Consider the following 17,583-nt stretch of genomic DNA (forward strand, 5'->3'; position numbering starts at 1 on the left):
TCTTTCCTTTTTACCTTCTGTCATGGAATCAATACTGTGTTTGGTTCCAAGGCAGAGGAAGGATAAGGTCTCATGAATAGTGATGGCAAACCTTTTAGAGGGGCAGGTGATGTGAGAAATGCCCTCAGGGGAAAGGAAGGGGAGCATCCTAGTCCCTGAATACCTCTGGCTTTCTAGTAACAAACACTGGTGAATTCTGTGCTGGGGCAATGGCAGACATGCCCACAGAGGGGGCTCTGAGTGCCTCCTCTGACACGTGCCATAGGTTCGCCACCACAGGTCTAGACAATGGGGGTTAAGTGGCCTAGGGTCACCCAACTAGAAAGTGTCTGAGATCACATTTGAACCCAAGTCCTCCAACTTCAGGCCTGGCACTTTACTCACTGTGCTACCTAACTGCCCCACCATCCAAATGAAATTTAGAATTTCCATCAATTATGAATATATATAGATATAGATATTTTTAATCCTTACTGTCTGTCTTAGAAACAATACTGGATATTGGTTCTAAGGCAAGAAGAGCAGTAAGAGTGAGGCAATGGGGATTAAGTGGACTTGCCCAGGGTCACAAAGCTAGGAAATGTCTGAGGCCACATTCAAACCCATATTCTTCCATAAAAATCATCCAAATTTTGTCAGTTTTCAGTCATGTGCAACTCTTCATGACCCCATTTGGAGTTTTCTTGGCGAAAACACTAGAGTCTTTCCCAGATTGTCTCTAGGTCTGGCTCTCCATCCACTGAACACCCCGGTTGTCATTTTCCAACATTTTGAGTTCAAAATTCTCTCTATCCCTCTGTCTCCTCCCCGCTCTCTGAGGTGAGCAATTCAGTATTGGTTATACATGGGCTTATCACACAAAACAGATTTCCCTATTGGTCATGTTGTAGAAGAAAAAAACAGGAAAAAAATAAAGTAGAAAATGGTTTGCTTCGATCTGCTACTTATCCAAAGTCACACAGCTAGCTCTCTCTTTCCCCGTAGAATAAACAAAAAGACAGAGATTTAAACTGACAGCAGGAGGGCTTTGAATGAGACCTGAGGAAGTCTTTCTGAGGCATTTGTGATGCCCTCCTGTACTCCAAGCATAGTAACTTGAAGAAAAAAGGAAGCTGGAGCTTTGTCCTGAAGGAATGTAACACACATGCCCAAACTTGAAGCAGCTCAAGAATGATCACATGGAGTGACAGACATACAGAGAAGGGCTGCCTTCCTATGAAGAAGGGAGGCACAATTATTTTCAGTCACTCAGTCTTTTTTCAGTCATGTCTGACACTTCATGACCCCATTTGGGGTTTTCTTGGCAGAGGTATTGGAGTGGTTGGCCATTTCCTTCTCAGCTCATTTTACAGTGAGGAAACTGAGGCAAACATGGTGTAGTGACTTGCCCAGAGTCACACAGCTAATAAGTGTCTAAGGCCAGATTTGAACTGAAGATGAGTCTTCTTCCTGACCCCTGTCCTGGCACTCTATCTGGTCGCATCACCCAGCTGCCCCCGGCACAATCACTTATTTGAGGTTAACTGGAAAAAGAGAGGGACTTGTTTTGTTTTCAGTTGATTATTTATCCAGGTTTAGAAAGAAAGTTAACATAAAAAAAATTTTTTTTAAAGAAAATATGTGTAGTCAGAAGGACTTGAGCATATTTCTCACAAAAACCTTGTGTGCTAGGTTCCCCATTATACAGTTGGTAAAACTGAGGCTAAGATGCTAAGTGACTTGTCCAGGGTTACCTGGCCAGTAAGTGATGGAGCTGAAACTCTAGGTTTTCTGACCCCAACCCCAGCTTTCTCTCCCTTCCTGCCTCTGCAATACCACAATACCAAGAGTTCTAAATGAATAGACTGGATTGGAGTCTTTGTTGGAGGAAGATTTAAAAACAAAGACTGAGACAGAGTGTTTGGTGGAAGTGGCTTGAAGGCAGGACAATGGGGAGCCATAGAGAGAAGCATCAGCCAAAGAAAATAAATCCTGACGGTCAGTCATTGTTGTTGTTTGTCCTTCATTTTCAAAGAGGACCAATGACATCACATAGTGATAACTTAGGTGTGAATTGGATTTAAGTGAAGCAAAGTTGCATGAAGCCATCAACCAGTAGAGCGGCACTGATAGAGGGCTAGCTTTCAGCCTAAGAAATCTGTGTTCAAATCCTGCCTGGGACACCAATCTATAGGCAGCTGGGTGGCTTAGTGTATCCATCAAGCCTGGAATTGGGAAGACCTAAGTTTAGATCCTACCTCAGATACTTACTAGCTGTGTGATCCTGGGCAAGTCCCTTAACTCTGTTTGCCTCAGTTTCCTCATCTATAAAATGAGCTAGAGAAGGAGATGGCCAACCACTCTAGGATTTTTGTCAAGAAAACCTCAAATGGTGATAATATTCATGTGTAACCCGTGGAATTGCTTGTCAACTCCCGGAGGGAAGGGAAGGGAATGGCTTCCCTTGGGAAGAGGGGAAGGAGAGAACATGAATCATATAACTTTGGAAAACATATATGTAAATTTGTTATTGGAACTGGACACGACTGAAAACTGAACAATAATACTGTTAACTTTGAAAAAACACAGAACTATGAAATAGTCAAAAGAGCTACTCTTTACTTAAGGAAAAGGGGGAACAGAGCTGATTAGGCCTCCACTCAGAGCACGCAGAGTCGAGGACTGAACTCTGCTTGCTCTGGTCCCTGACCAGAAGGAGCTCATAGTCTAATGGAGGAGACAACGTACAAACAACTATGTACAAAGAGCATCTAGGTGGCTCAGTGTTGAAAGAGTACCAGACCTGGAGACAGGAGGTCCTGGGTTCAAATGTGATCTTGGACACTTCCTAGATGTGTGACCCTGGGCAAGTCACTTAACCCTCATTGCCTAGCCCTTACTGCTCTTCTGCCTTGAAACCAATTCTTAGTATCAGTTCTAAGACAGAAAGATAAGTGTTTTAAAAAAAAAACTATGTACAAACAAGATATAGACAAGATACATTGGGGATGACCAATAGAGAAAAAGCATTCGACTTAAGGGGAATTGGATCACTGAACCTCTCAGTCTCCCTAGGCAGCTTTCAAGACTATAAGACAAGCCCCATCAACAGAGACATTTCTCTGTATTCACAGATCTGGACCACATTCCTCCTGTCTTACTTTGACTTTTATCCTGGGAACTGGACTGGGGCAGCCATTCCTAATGGATGCTTTCTAGCCCTACCCATCAGTCCTGGACTTGTTGGACTGATTTGCCCACCCTTGGCAAGCTGTGTTCTTCCCAGACCAGGCTCCATCATTACAATCAAGGGCATGAGATGGAAGAGTCTATTGTATGGGGGCAGCTAGGTGGCAGAGAGGATAGAGCACCAGGACTGGAGCCAGGAGATCCTGGGTTCAAATCTGGTCTCAGACACTTCCTAGCTGTGTGACTGTGGGCAAGTCTTTTAAGCCCATTTGCCTAGCCCTCGCCCTTCTGTCTTACAGTTGTAAAGGTTTTTTAAAAAAGAATATATGGTAAGTATCATCCCTAACATCTCTCACACAGGCTATCGCTAGTCCCCAAACACCCCAAATCACCTTTTAGTGATGTTTTGTACATGCTACTCATAGATTTTCCTGAGTTTTTCTTGACCTCATTTAATATAATAACTCCTAGATCAAGCATTGGAGATCTAGAAGTGAGGATGCCATAGTGATCAAGGCTATAGAATAAAACCCAGGTGAGCAGGTGGAAGAGGGGGGAATCTGTCCCTTGGCACTCACTGCCCCTAATCTTCTGTCCGCAGCATGGAGTAGAGGAGATAGAGCACTGAACTTAGATCAGGGCTTCTTCACATGGGCTCCACAGGTTCCTAAAAGGTCCATGGATAGATTGGGGCATGAGTTTGGACAAGAAAAAAATTATAGCTTAATTTTCATTAACCTCTAACTGAAAAAAACAATTTTTTTAACCCTTATCTTCTCTCCTAAGTATCAACTCTAAGACGGAAGATTAGGCAAATGTAGTTAAGTGACTTGCCCAGGGTTGCATAGCTAGAAGGGGTCTGAGGTCAAGTTTGAATCCAAGACCTCCCATCTCTAGGTCTGTCACTCTATCCAATGAGCCACCTAGCTGTCCTGAAAATTTGTTTTTAAACCCTTACCTTCTGTCTTAGTATCAGGTCTAAGACAGAAGAGTGGTAAGGGCTAAGCAATTAAGGTTAAGTGTCTAGAAAGTGTCTAAGGCCAGATTTTAACCCAAGTCCTCCAACCTCAGGCCCTGCACTTTACCCACTGTGCTACCCAGCTGCCTCCCTGCCCAACCAAAATTTAGAATTTCTATCAATTATGAATATATATTTTTTAACTCTTACTCTCTGTCTTAGAAACAGTACTGTGTATTGGCTCCAAGGCAGAAAAGTGGTAAGGGCTAGGCAATGGGGATTAAGTGACTTGCCCAGGGTCACAGAGCTAGGAAGAGTCTGCAGATTTGAGTCAAGGACCTCCTATCCCCAGGCCTGGCTCTCAAACCACTAAGCCACCAATTATGAATATTTTTTAAAAATTATTCTGAGAAGGGCTGTTGTTGTTGTCCAGTCATGCCCAACTCTTCATGATCCCATCTGGGGTTTTCTTGGCAAAGATACAGGAATGTTTGCCATTTCCTTCTCCAGCTCATTTTACAGATGAAACCAAGGCAAACTGGATGAGGTGACTTGTCCAGGGTCATACAGTTGAGTCTTCCCAACTGGAGGCCTGGCACTCTATCCACTACACCACTTAGCTTTCTTTCTGAGAAGGGACCACACAGACTTCATCAGATTGCCAAAGGGAATCCATGACACAAAAAAATTTAAGAAGCCCTAATTTAGAGCCTCAGAGATTTAAATGCTACCTCTGACACTTACTAGCTGTGTGACAGGGCAAGTTATTCAACCTCTCTGATAGTCATCAGGCAATTGTAGCACCTTCCTCAACAGGGTGATTGGGAGACTGAAGTAAAGCGAGGGAAAATGCTTCCAGAAATGATAAAGATAAGTTATTATTACCTGGTAGAGGGGAGCAGAGCTTGGGGGCACATTCCTCTGGAAAATACTTTGTCACTCCTCCCTATACCCACTTCCCTGGCAGTGAATAAATGAAACCTTGGCTGTTGGCTCTGAAAGGCTGCCAACGCCTGACTTTGAGTACAGAAAAGCAGCGCTTACTCTTATTTACCAGAAATATTTGCCTCTTAAGCTTCAAGGGGCCCCCTTGTTCTAGTAGGGCCAGGATTTCTCAAGTGAGCCAATGTTTTCTCCTGCCTGTTCCCGTCATGATTTTATAAACTTTGGTCTGATCTCTTCTTGGACTTTTAGAATCATATGACTTAAGAAAGTCAAGCTATGCATGGTAGAACTTGTTTCATGTACAATATTCTTTTTCTATTTTAAGGTATATATTAAATGTTCATTTTAGTTTATGTTTGTGAATTTCAAAATTAAAAATATCATTTTTTAAAAAATCATACAACATAGAATGTCATAGGACCATAGTTTTAGAGCTGGAAGAACCTTCTTAGGACATGTGTGTTCTCTTCATTTTACAGGGGAGGAAACTGAGGTGAAGAAAGACTAACTAGCCTGCCCAGTTTCTCCCCCAGTCAGTTAGAGGGGACCTTTGAGAACATCTACTCCAAATCCTCTTCCTGAATTAAAACTTAACCCCAGACACAATCTGTGTGACCCTGGGTAAGTCACTTAATCCTGTTGGCCTCAGTTTCCTCATCTGTCAAATGAGCTAGAGAAGGAAATGGCAAACCACTCCCATATCTTTGCAGAGAAAACTCCAACTGGGGTCATGAAGAGTCGGACAGGATGAAAACAACTCAACAGCAAGTCAACAACTCCCAACCCCTTCATTTTACAAATGATGAAATGAATGCCCAGAGCGGTTAAGTCACTTAGGGCGCATGTACAAACATGAGATATCTGGAAAATAATTTAACAGAGCAATATGCTAAGAAGTGCAAGTTCTTACAGTGCTTTCTTTGTTCCGAGAAGCACAAGCGTAGATTAGCGGGAAAGAGTTGGCTTCTAAAAGCTAAGGAGACTCCAGTTCTTCTGCCATAAATGGGTCAAATGACCCTGGGCAAATTATTTATCCTCTCACTCTGAGACTGAGCTACAGAGAAGGTGCGAGCTTCCTTCCTTTGTTAGCCTGAGTTAACTCTCCCTGGAGTTCCCAATACCTATGAAAACACAAGTCCACACCCTATCCTTTCCCTGTTTGTTGTTGTTCATTTGTGTCCAACTCTTCATGACCCCATTTGGGATTTTCTTGGCAGAGGATATTGAAGTAGTTGGCCATTTCCTTCTCCAGCTCATTTTACAGATGAGGAAACTGAGGCCAAAAGAGTGAAGAGATTTGCCCAGGGGGCGCACAGCTAATAAGTGTCTGAGGTCATATTTGAACTCCGTCTTCCTGATGCCAGGTTCAGCATTATCTATCTACTGCACCACCTCGCTGCCCCCCAGGATGGTGGTGTTGTTTAGTCGTTTCGGTCATGTCTGACTGCTCCTGTCCTCATGTGAGGCTTTCTTGCCAAAGATCCTGAAGTGGTTTGCCATTTCCCTCTCCATCTCATTTTACAGATAAGAAACTGAGGGAAACAGAATTAAGTGACTTGTCCAGGTAGTAACTACACAGGTAGTAAATAAGTGGCTAAGGTCAGATTTGAATTCCCTTCTCTACCTTTGTGTTAAGTGCAAAGGCACATAATATGCCTTTATCCAAACAGGCTTTCTATGGATGGGAAGTCACAGAGATCATTTAGTCCAATATCTACGTTCTTCATATGGGAGAACCAAAGAGGAAGTGACTTGCCCAACATCACACAACAGCTAAATGAGAGAGGGGAGGTGATTCATCCAAGGTCACACAAGGGCAGTCCTAGACAGAGGCCATGACTTGACTTACCTAAAGTCACACAATGGCAGCACCAGAATGGGGATGTGATGGCCCATGGTCATGTAGTAGCAGTACTTGGACTAACTAGTGACTGATTAGTGTCTCCGGGTTCCCTGACCATTGCTTTTCCCACCGCATCAAAATGGTTTGTTCTGAAAGGGCCATTCCCCCAAGCCCACCCCTTTGATCATTTGAAATATTCTCCCCTGGACCTAATATTCACCTTTAGGTCTTTCTGGAGGTGCTCCAACTTGACAGTCCTTACAGGCAGAATTCCAGTCCAGACACACCTGGGTGTAGAAATACTGCTGGGGAAACAATGAGTGTTTGATAGAAGCCAGGCTAAATCTGGGGGCTCTGTTGCATGGGGAGAGGGGGAGATTAAGGACCCGAATTAGGTCCCTTCAGCCATTTACCCTAGAATCTTACAATCTCCCTAAGCATAAAAGGTGCTCTCATCCAAGACCTGGAACCTTGATCGCCTTTGTCAGGAGGCAAGGGAAGAAGGGCTTTTCTCTTGCTTGGCAAAGACAGTCTTGTGGACCATGGCCAGGGACCTTTGGTAAAGTTTCCTCTGGGAACTGGAAGATTTAAACGATGACCCTTTTCCCAGGTCTTGTCCCACAACTTGTACACGGTGCTACACATCCCCCATGACCCGGTGGCCTTGGAGGAGCACTTTCGGGATGATGACGATGGCCCGGTCTCCAGTCAGGGTTACATGCCCTATCTCAACAAATACATCCTGGACAAGGTGAGAACCAGGCCCTGGCCAAACCCCTACCCTTACACACACCTCTCTTAACCATCTTTGAGCCTCTCCCCACCAAGCTGCCACCTCCATCTGCTTCCACCCCTCATTCACATTCTCCCTGTCCATTCCCCATTCCAGATTGCAACCTCCTGAATCCATCCAAACTTCCCCAAACCTCCCACCCTCCAATTCCCTTGACGTTTCTATCCACCCTCTTCATCTTCTAATGCACTCAGCTGCCAAACTGCCATTCCTAACTTTCCTCATGACTAGAATCCATATTGTATTTCTCCCAACCTTCTAGCCCAAAGCCTGCTCCTTCTCCTTCTGACTACTACATATTCACCTTTACCCGGATGACTCCAGTTACCTCTTCTTCCTGTCCAGTTTTACCTACATTTTCTTATTTTGCCTTCTCACTCTGCTTCCCAAGTTCCCCTGAACTTTGCCTTCCCCACACTCCCGTAGCCTCCCCTTGGCTGGGATGGGACTTCTCGGCTGATTTCACCAGCTCAGGTGAGTCTAAACCTATCCTAAAGACTTGGCAGGGTAAATCATATTGAGAACAACTTGGGGCTCATGATGGGAGTCCAGTAAGCCATTGCCCTCCTAAGACTGGGCTGATGTCTTGGCTCTGATTGCAGGTGGAAGAAGGGGCTTTTGTCAAGGAGCACTTTGATGAGTTGTGCTGGACTCTGACGGCTAAGAAGAACTATCAGCCCAACCGAAACGGGAATAGCACATTGTCCAATCAGGATGCTTTCCGACTCTGGTGTCTCTTCAACTTCCTGTCTGAGGACAAGTATCCCCTGGTCATGGTACCTGATGAGGTAAGGGGATGGAAGGGGAAGAGGGGCTCAGGCAATAGTCAGGGTAGGTGACAGACAGTCCAAGGATGACTGACCCCTAAGAGGTCATTGACCTCTTCCCTTTTCCTTTTATCATCTTTTCCTCATCCTGATGGCCAACGTTTTCCTGCTCCCAGATGGTGTAATGTAGGATTATTAACATTGCCTATAATAATCCTATATTACAATGGCCAGTCTCTAGACACTTAAAATATACCCCAAAAGGCTTGATTTCCTCAAAAAATCAATCATCAGGGAAAGCTAGATGCCTCAGTGGATTGAAAGCCAGGCTCGGAGTTAGAAGGTCCTGGGTTCAAATCTGACCTCAGATACTTCCTAGCTGTGTGACCCTGGGCAAGTCACTTAATCCCCATTGCCTAGCCCTTACTGCTCTTCTGCCAATGCACAACATTGATTCTAAGATGGAAGGTAAGGGCTTAAAAAAAATAAAAGGAATTGCTGAGGATGATGAGAGGTTAAGTTATTTGTCCCAGGTCACACAGCTAGGAGGTATCAGAGGAAGGAATCTGGGTTTTGAGTCTGGTTCTCTTATCTGTTCCATCACATGTATAAAATATATTCAAAGCAAATACAAGGCAACCTTTTTCTTTTCTTTTTTGAGGAGAGGAGAAAAGGTAGAGGAATCTGGGAAGGATTTGCTAGGGAGGTGGTGCTTGAGATGAACATCAAAGGAAGCTAGGAGCTAGAGATGAAGGCTGATCAGGGCTCCAGAATCATCCCTTTCTAGATCCTCAGTCCATTAAGTCATTTCAATGACTGCCCAACCCTTTGCCAGATTCTTTACTGACACTTTTGGGGGTTTTCTTGGCAGAGATACTATAGGGGTTTGCCATTTCCTTCTCCAGCTCATTTTACAGATGAGGAAACTGAGGCAAACAATTAAGTGAGTTGCCAGGGGTCCCATAGCTAGCAAGTGTCAGAGGCTGGATTTGGATTCAGGTATTCCTGACTCCAGGCCTGACACTCTATCTACTGTGCTACCTAGTTGCCCCTCAGCTCTCTTGGTTCCCAAGGTGTCTTCAAACAGAGCTGATATAACTGCTCACATAAACACTAAAGATGGCACAGTGGATGGAACAGTGGACCTGGAATTAGGAAGATTTGATTTCAAATCCCACTTCAGACCTCCTATTATCTGTGTGACCCTGGGCAAGTCACTTAACTTCTTTCTGCCTCAGTTTCCTCAACTGTAAAATGGGAAGAAGAAGAATAGCATCTATTTCCCAGGTTATTGTGATGATCAAATGAAAATATCTATAAAGCACTTAGCACAGTGCCTGGCACATAGTAGGGGTTTAACAAATGCTTAGGTTCTTGCCTTCCTTACTTTTAAAGTCCAAATTACATGGTAACATAATTGAGAGTGCCAGACTTGAAATTAGAAAGGTCTTCATCCAGAACTTCTGTCACATATTAACAGTGTGATCCAGGAAAGTTACTTAACTTGTTTCCATATCTGTAAAATGAGGATAATAATACGTTACTGACTTGTTGGGAGGCTCAAAGGAGATAATATACGTCAAGTGTTTTTACAAGGCTAAATATCAATTATCATAGTTATTAAAGGGTTAATCCTGACCCCAGTATTTGCATTTTAAGAGAGGCTAGCAGGAGAGGCCCTTTCCCCAAAGGAAAATGAATGGTAGTGACTCGAATTTCCATCACTTGGTGGGGCAGGTATTTGGGAGCCAGGGGCTTCCATGCCGAACCAGTCAAATTGTGGCGTTTAGGCAGCTGGGACTGTCTCTGACCTGGGGCATTTCTTTTCTTTAGAAATTATTTTCCTTGTAAATTTAATACCAATTGCAACAATTTAATTCCCATTTACAGAGCACTATAGTTTCAAATAAAATCAGAAATTCAATTGCCAATTAAACTGCCAACTCTAAATGATTTCGGTTTCTCTAAGTAACCTTGGGCAAGTCAAGGGATAATACACATGTATATACATATATAATAAACATTAACAAAACAAGCGTTCACTTAGTAACAGGATTAGATCAGAGTTTTAGAGCTTAAGAGGCCATCTAACCTTCTCGCTTTACAGATGAAGAAAATAAGGCACGGAAAAGTTAAATAATTTTCCCAGAATTACACAGCCGGCAAGTGTTTAAGGTTTGTGCTTTCCTCATTTGTAAAATTAGGGTGTTGGCCTCAGAGATCCCTTCCAGGTCTAAATCTAAAATTCCATGAGCCTTTCTGATCACTTCTTTTTATCAGCTATGTATTTTTCCTTTAAACTCTTACCTTCTGCCTTAGAATCAAGACAAGATTATTGATTGAAAGGTAGAAAAAGTGGGATGGGGAAGGCAGATGAGGTTAAGTACTTGCCTAGGGTCACACAGCTAGAAAATATCTGAGGTCAAATTTGAACCCGGATCCTCCCAATTCTAGGTGTGGAGCTCTACCCACTGTGCCACCCAATGCCCATTGGAAGTAATTCTAATGCTAGTCCTCTCTTAGTTCAGATTTGATGTTGTAATAAAATGAGGTGCTCAAAAGTCATTGAATAGTTAACGAAAAGATGTTTGCTTTGCCTTAACGCAGCAAGGATATGTAACAAGGAAATAGTGGCACTTAATTTCTCTGTGAGAGGTCCCTTTCATCTCCATATGGAAAAACATCTAGTCATGAGAGCAGGATATGATGAAGGGTATACCGAGTCAAGTGGTCTTCATAAATCTACCAGCTCAAAGGAAGCTCTAGCTTTATATGGCAGAGACTTTCTATACCCCCAAGTAACAGGAAGTTTTGCCTGGGAATCTAGGATCAATCTTGGGATGGGTTTGGTTTCCTTTTAGGGAAAACGAATGGATGTCCCAGGAGGAAAGGAGGGCTTAAGCCATGTTGTGCTGAAATGCTGATAGATAATAGACCTGTCACAAAGTGGGGAGAGATAAAGCATTCTAAATTCTGTTTTCAACCCTTACTTTCTGTCTTAGCAACAACTCTAAGATAGAATGACAAGAGCTGGGCAGTGGAGGTTAAGTGATTTGCCCAGGGTCTCACAAGTTGGAAGGTATCTAAGGTCTGATTTGAACCCAGGACCTCCCATACTTGGCACTCTATCCATCGTGCCATGTAGCAGCCCCATTTGGGGTTTGTTGTTGTTGTTGTTGTTGTTGTTGTTGTTGTTAATTATTTTGACTGAAGAAGCCACAGAACAAGTTAAGGAAAGAGAGAAAAAAGATTCCGAAAACAGGGAAAGAAATTTCCTTTTTGTTAGAGACAACCTATTTCTTTGTTCTCCTGTCCTTTCCTCCTTGGAAAGTAGTAGGGTAGCTGACCTGGGGGATAAAGTTTACAAAATGCTTTATGTGCATCATCTAATCTGACCTTCCCAACTACCCTCCATGGAAAAGTACCAGAGGTAGCATTGTCTTCATCTTCCAGGTGAGGAATCTGGGACTCAGGTGCTAAGTGCTGTGTTCAAGATCACATAGCTAGTAAATGTCAAAAGTGGGATTTGAACTCATGTCTTTCCTGGCTCTCCATCTAGCATTTTTTCCTACAACACCATAGGTTCTAGCCTTCCTCTTCATAAATAGTGATGATGGGAATATTGTACAAAGAAAAGCAATTTTCCTTAAGTTCACATCTTAGTGAACTCACAGTCCAAAATGGAGTAAAGAACTGCGAGCAAAAAAATTATATACAAGAGAATTGGGAGATAATCGACAGAGGCACTAGCATTTAAGGGGACTGGGAAAAGGTTTCTTGAGGAAGGTGAGATCTGAAGGAAGCCAGAGAAGCTGGGAGACAGAGATGAGGAGGAAAAGGATGCCAAACATGCGAGAAAACTAGTGAAAATTCCCAGAATTAGGGTGAGAAACAGCAAAGAAGCTAATTTAGGGTCAAGGGGCAGTTAGTGGATAGAGAGCCAGACCTGGGTTCAAATGTGACCTCAGACACATCCTGGCTGGGTGACCTTCAGCAAGTCACCTCAATTGCCTTACCCTGACTGCTCTTCTGCCTTGGAGCTGATACTTAGTCTCCATTCTAAGACAGAAGATAAGGGTTTAAAAAAAGAAGCAGCAGCTAGGGTCACTGGGTCACATGAGAATAAGATATGTTATACAGGGCTTTGAATACCAAAATAATAACAACAACAACAACAACATTGTTGTTTAGTTGTATCCAATTCTATGTAACTCCATGAACAAGCGATATCGTCTTGGCAAAGTCTGCCATTTCCTTCTCTAATATGTCTCCATTTTACAGATGAGGAAACTGAGGCAAATAGGGGTTAAGAGGCTTGCCCAGGGTCACACAGTCAATAAGTGTCTGAGGCAGGATTTGAACTCAGATCTTCCTGACTTCAGGCCCAGTGTTCCACCCACTGCATCAACCAGTTGCCTTCAATAATAATAATAGTAATAATAATAATAATAATAGCATTATATGCCAATTCTAAGGTTTGCAAAGTACATTACAAATGTGGTCTCATCTTATCCTCACACAATAACCTTGGGAAGTAGATGCAATGTTCTCCCCGTTTTACAGATAAGGAAAGCAGGTTGCAGAGGGGAAATGACTTGCCCAGGGTCTCACGATGAGTAAGTGTCTGAGGCAGGATTTGAACTCAGGTCTTCCTGTCCCCAGAGGTCTAGTATTCTACACTACAATGTTTTTGATCCTGGAGGTGAATAAAACAGTCATTGGAATTTATTGAAAAGGGACCTGACATAGGTTAATTTGATGGCTGGCTGGAGGAAGGACTGGAGTGGAGAGAAACTTGAAGCAGGGATACCAACCTAGTGGCTACTACAGTAGTCTAGGCATGAGGTCATGAGAGCTTGCTTCTCTAGTGACCTTGGAGTCAATAAAACTAGAGTTCAAATTATGCCTCTGTTATATACTGGCTGTGTGACTCTGGGAAAGTCACCTGGTCTCTCAAAATCCTGAGCAACTTTCTTCTTTTTTTACCCTCCCAAAACCCTTACCTTCTGTTTTAAAATTGATACTAGATATCAGTTCCAAGGCAGAAGAACAGGAAGGGCTAGGTAACTGGGGTTCAGTGACTTGCCCAGGGTCACATAGCTAGGAAGAGTCTAAGGCTAGATCTGAACCTCCTAATTCCAGGCCTGATTCTCTAATCCAGGGGTCGGCAACCTTTTTGGCCGTGAGAGCCATAAATGCCACATTTTTTAAAATGTAATTCCGTGAGAGCCGTACAGTGCTTACAATGCGCGCTCCTGTAACAGCGCCTGAAAAAAAAAATTGACTTTATGGCTCCTGCAGAAAGAGCCATATCTGGCCCTCAAAAGAGCCAGATATGGCTCGAGAGCCATACGTTGCTGACCCCTGCTCTAATCCAATGAGCCACCTAGCCGCCCCATAGGCAATTTTCTAAAATTCTAAATTGCCCTGCAGGGACTGATTTGCTTTGATAAAGTGGGTTGTCTCTCCTATTTTTCACAGTCCCAATTAAACCACAGATCTATTTAAAATAGCTAGGTGGTACAATAGAGTCAGGAAGATTCATCTTCCTGAGTTCAAATCCAGCTGCAGACATTTATTACCTAAGTGACCCTAGACAAGTCACTTAACACCATTTGCCTCAGTTTCCTCAACTATAAAAAGATCCAGAGAAGGAAATGACAAACCACCTGAGTTCAAATCTGGCCTCAGATACTTGCTGGCTATGTGACCCTGAGCAAGTCACGTAACTCCATATTTGCCTTAGTTTTCTCATCTGTAAAAAATGAGCTGGAGAAGGAAATGGCAAAGCACTCCAGAATCTTTGCTAAGGAAACACCAAATGGGGTCATGAAGAGTCAGACAAACTGACAAAGCAACAAACAAGCTATTAAATCAAGAGTTGTGGGCTCCCAGAAGGGGGAGCATTCACTTCTGGTTGAGAAGATCAAGATAGCTTTCGTGAAAGAAGTGGCCTTCGAAGGATTTTAGTGGTGTCAGATTTCAGCTGGTGGAGATGGGGGAGTAAAAGGGGGTTGGTAAGGGCGTTCCAGAGGAGAAGATCTACAAATGGGTAACCACAGAAGCAGGAAGACAGAGAGGAGGGTAAAGTTGAGGTGGTCATATGGAAAATATGGGAAATACAGGGTTTATCCTGATAGAGGTGATAGATTCAGAGTGCAGACTGACACATTTTTCTGGACATAGTCAAACAGGAATTTGTTTTACTTGACCATACATGTTTGTAACCAAAGTTTTGATTTTCTTTCTTCCTCAATGGGGAAAGTGGGGGGTTGGGGAGTGAGGGGAGAGAGAGAGAGAGACAGGAGAGAAGAAGGAGAGAGAAAGAAGAAAGAGAAAATGAGAAGGGGAAGAGAGGAGAGATAAAGGAGAGAGGGAGAAGACAGAGAGAGAAGAAGAGAGAGAGGAGAAAGAAGAGAGAGAAGGAGAGGGGGAAGAGAGAAGGGGAAAGAGGGAGAAAAGAGAAAAGAGAGAAGGAGAGAGAAAAAGAGAAGGAGAAGGGGAAGAGAAAAGGAGAGAGAGGAGAGAGAAAGAAGGAGAGAGGGAGAAGACAGAGAGAAGAAGAAAGAGAGAGAGAAGGAGAGGGGAGAGAGAAGAGAGAGAAGAAGAGAGAGGGAGAAAAGAGAAGGAGGATGAAAGAGAGAAGAGAGAGAGAGAGAAAGAAACTAGACCTTTGTGAAAAAAAAATTTTTTTTATTTAATTTTAAAAAATACAAGTGTAAGGACAGCTGGGGTAACAGTGGATAGAGCACCAGGCCTGGAGTAGAGAGGACCTGGATTCAGATCTGACCTCAAACACTTCTTAGCTGTTTGATCCTGGGCAAGTCACAACTCCATTTGCTTAACCCTTGCTTCTTCTGTCTTAGAAGTGATATAAAGACAGAATATAAGGGTCATTTAAAAAATTAAAAAAAAAATACAAGTGTATTAAGCATTTTCTAGTGAATAGAATGCTGCACTTGGAATCTGAAGGACCTGGGTTTACATCCTGCTGTAGACACTTTTTAGATGTGTTATATTGGGCAAGCATTTGAGCCTCAGTTTCCTCATCTATAAAATAGGGGGAAGAATGGGCTTCTGAGGTTCCTTCCAATTCTAAACGAATGATCTGATGGCAGAAAAATAGTGTGACCTCATGGTCAGAGAGCTATTCTTGGAGTCAAGAAGTTCTGGCTTCAGACATTAGCTGTATCTCTTTGCCTCCCAGAATCTCTAATTGTTGCAGATCCTCCACTCAGCAGTCACATTTTCCTAAAACACCACCAGTCTGATCATACCACCACCTTCTCTCCCTCATTCCACAAACTCCCGTGGCTCCCTAATTGCCTCCAAAATCAAATACAAAATGCTGTGTTTGGCCTTCAGAGCCCTTCATAACCAGAACCCAGGATCTCCCATCCTCAGGCCTGGCTCTCTATCTACTCTGAGTCACCTAGCTGCCCCAGAGAGACTAGGGATAAATGGAGCATCATGAGAGAGGAGCACTCCGGTAAGTAGGCCAGTATGACTCAATGGGCCATGGAATGCAAAGAAGGGAGTAAAATAGTTATGTGTAAGCCTGGAAAGATAGCAGAGGGCCAAGTTCTGAAGCCACCATTATCAATCAACAAATGCTTATAATGTACCTACTGTGTGTCAGGAACCCATGTGATGGTCTCTAGAGCAACAAGGACAAAGAAAGAAAGAACCTCTACTCACAAGGAGCCATCATTCTAATGGAGGACATAAATGCATAGAAAAATATTTGCTATATAAATATAGGATTAATACATGCATATATAAAAGATATAAATATATAATCAACACATACATATTAAATACATATAAAATATAAACACTATAAATATATAATTGACATGTGTATATATTACTTAAATACATAAAATATATGTATATTCATAATAGATCTATGAATTGCATATATACATATATAATTAAATATTACAGAAGTAGAGCCATAATAAATATATAATTAATTGGATGTGTGATATGTGCATGTGTCTATATATTAGTTAAATACATATAAAATATGTGGCATAAATATGATTAATACATGCATATATAAATTAAATATATACAATATAAATATAAAATTAATATAAGCATATACTACTTAAATATGTAAAATGATATGCAGCATAAATATAAAATTAATGTGCACAAATGTATATGAATTAAATATAAGATCCACTGGGTGGATCAGGAAAACCTTTATAAAGAATATAGTGCTGGAACTAAGTTGTTTTTTTTTTTAAACCCTTACCTTCTGTCTTAGAATCAATTCTGTATATTGGTCCTAAAGTAGAAGAACAATAAGGGCTAGGCAATGGGGGTTAAGTGACTTGCCCAGGGTCACACAACTAGGAAGTATCAGAGGTCAGCTTCAAACCCAGGACCTTCCATCTCTAGGTCTGCCTCTCAATCCAATGTGCTACCTAACTGCCCCCTTGAACTGAATCTTAAAGGAAAGGAGGGATTCTGAGGCAGAGGTAAAAAGAGTGAATTTTAGGCATATAATGGGACAGCTAGTGCAGAGACACTGGAGATGGAGAGAGAGAGAGAGAGAGACAGAGACAGAGACAGAGACAGACAGAGAGATAGAGACAGACAGAGAGACAGAGAGACAGAGAGACAGAGAGACAGAGAGACAGAGACAGAAATGGAGACGAGCCCAACTATCTGGACTACAAGACTACAAGACAGGGAGTTTGTCCCTCTGGAAATGAGGCTGGAGAAGCAGGTTGGGGCCAGAGTATACAGGGCTCTAAAAACTAAACAGAGGAATTTGATATTTGATTCTAATTGCAATAAGAAGCCAACACAGTTGACTGGGTAAGGGAGTCACGTGGTCAGATCTGTGATTAAAGAAAATCCAATGGTGATAAATATGAAAAATGATAAAGGCTGGTATAATAATATAAATTAGTATTTTAATTAAAGCCATGCTGATAGATTAAATCATTAGACCACGCGCTTGTAAGCATTCAAAACTGCCGCCTCCATTTTGTTTCCTGTCTCCTGGAAGCGCCTACTCGCAAAAAAAGAGAGCCTACTGGCAAAAGAGACCACTCCCTCCTAACCCAGGAGATTTAAGCTCTCCCCTGCGTCA

The 17,583-nt window shown here is 42.6% G+C and overlaps 1 protein-coding gene across 1 annotated transcript in view; it reads left to right on the forward strand.

The window, feature by feature from the left end:
* Window positions 1–17,583, forward strand: part of DEF6 (DEF6 guanine nucleotide exchange factor) — a 44,427-nt gene that overhangs the window by 11,178 nt on the left and 15,666 nt on the right. The window contains exons 2-3 of the mRNA XM_044675283.1: window positions 7,525–7,665; window positions 8,310–8,495. Of these exons, the coding sequence (XP_044531218.1) occupies window positions 7,525–7,665; window positions 8,310–8,495 (327 nt within the window). The remainder of the gene's footprint in view (window positions 1–7,524; window positions 7,666–8,309; window positions 8,496–17,583) is intronic.

This window comes from Gracilinanus agilis, chromosome 4 (genome assembly GCF_016433145.1).
Source record: "Gracilinanus agilis isolate LMUSP501 chromosome 4, AgileGrace, whole genome shotgun sequence".
In the NCBI taxonomy this organism is placed as follows: Eukaryota; Metazoa; Chordata; class Mammalia; order Didelphimorphia; family Didelphidae; genus Gracilinanus; species Gracilinanus agilis.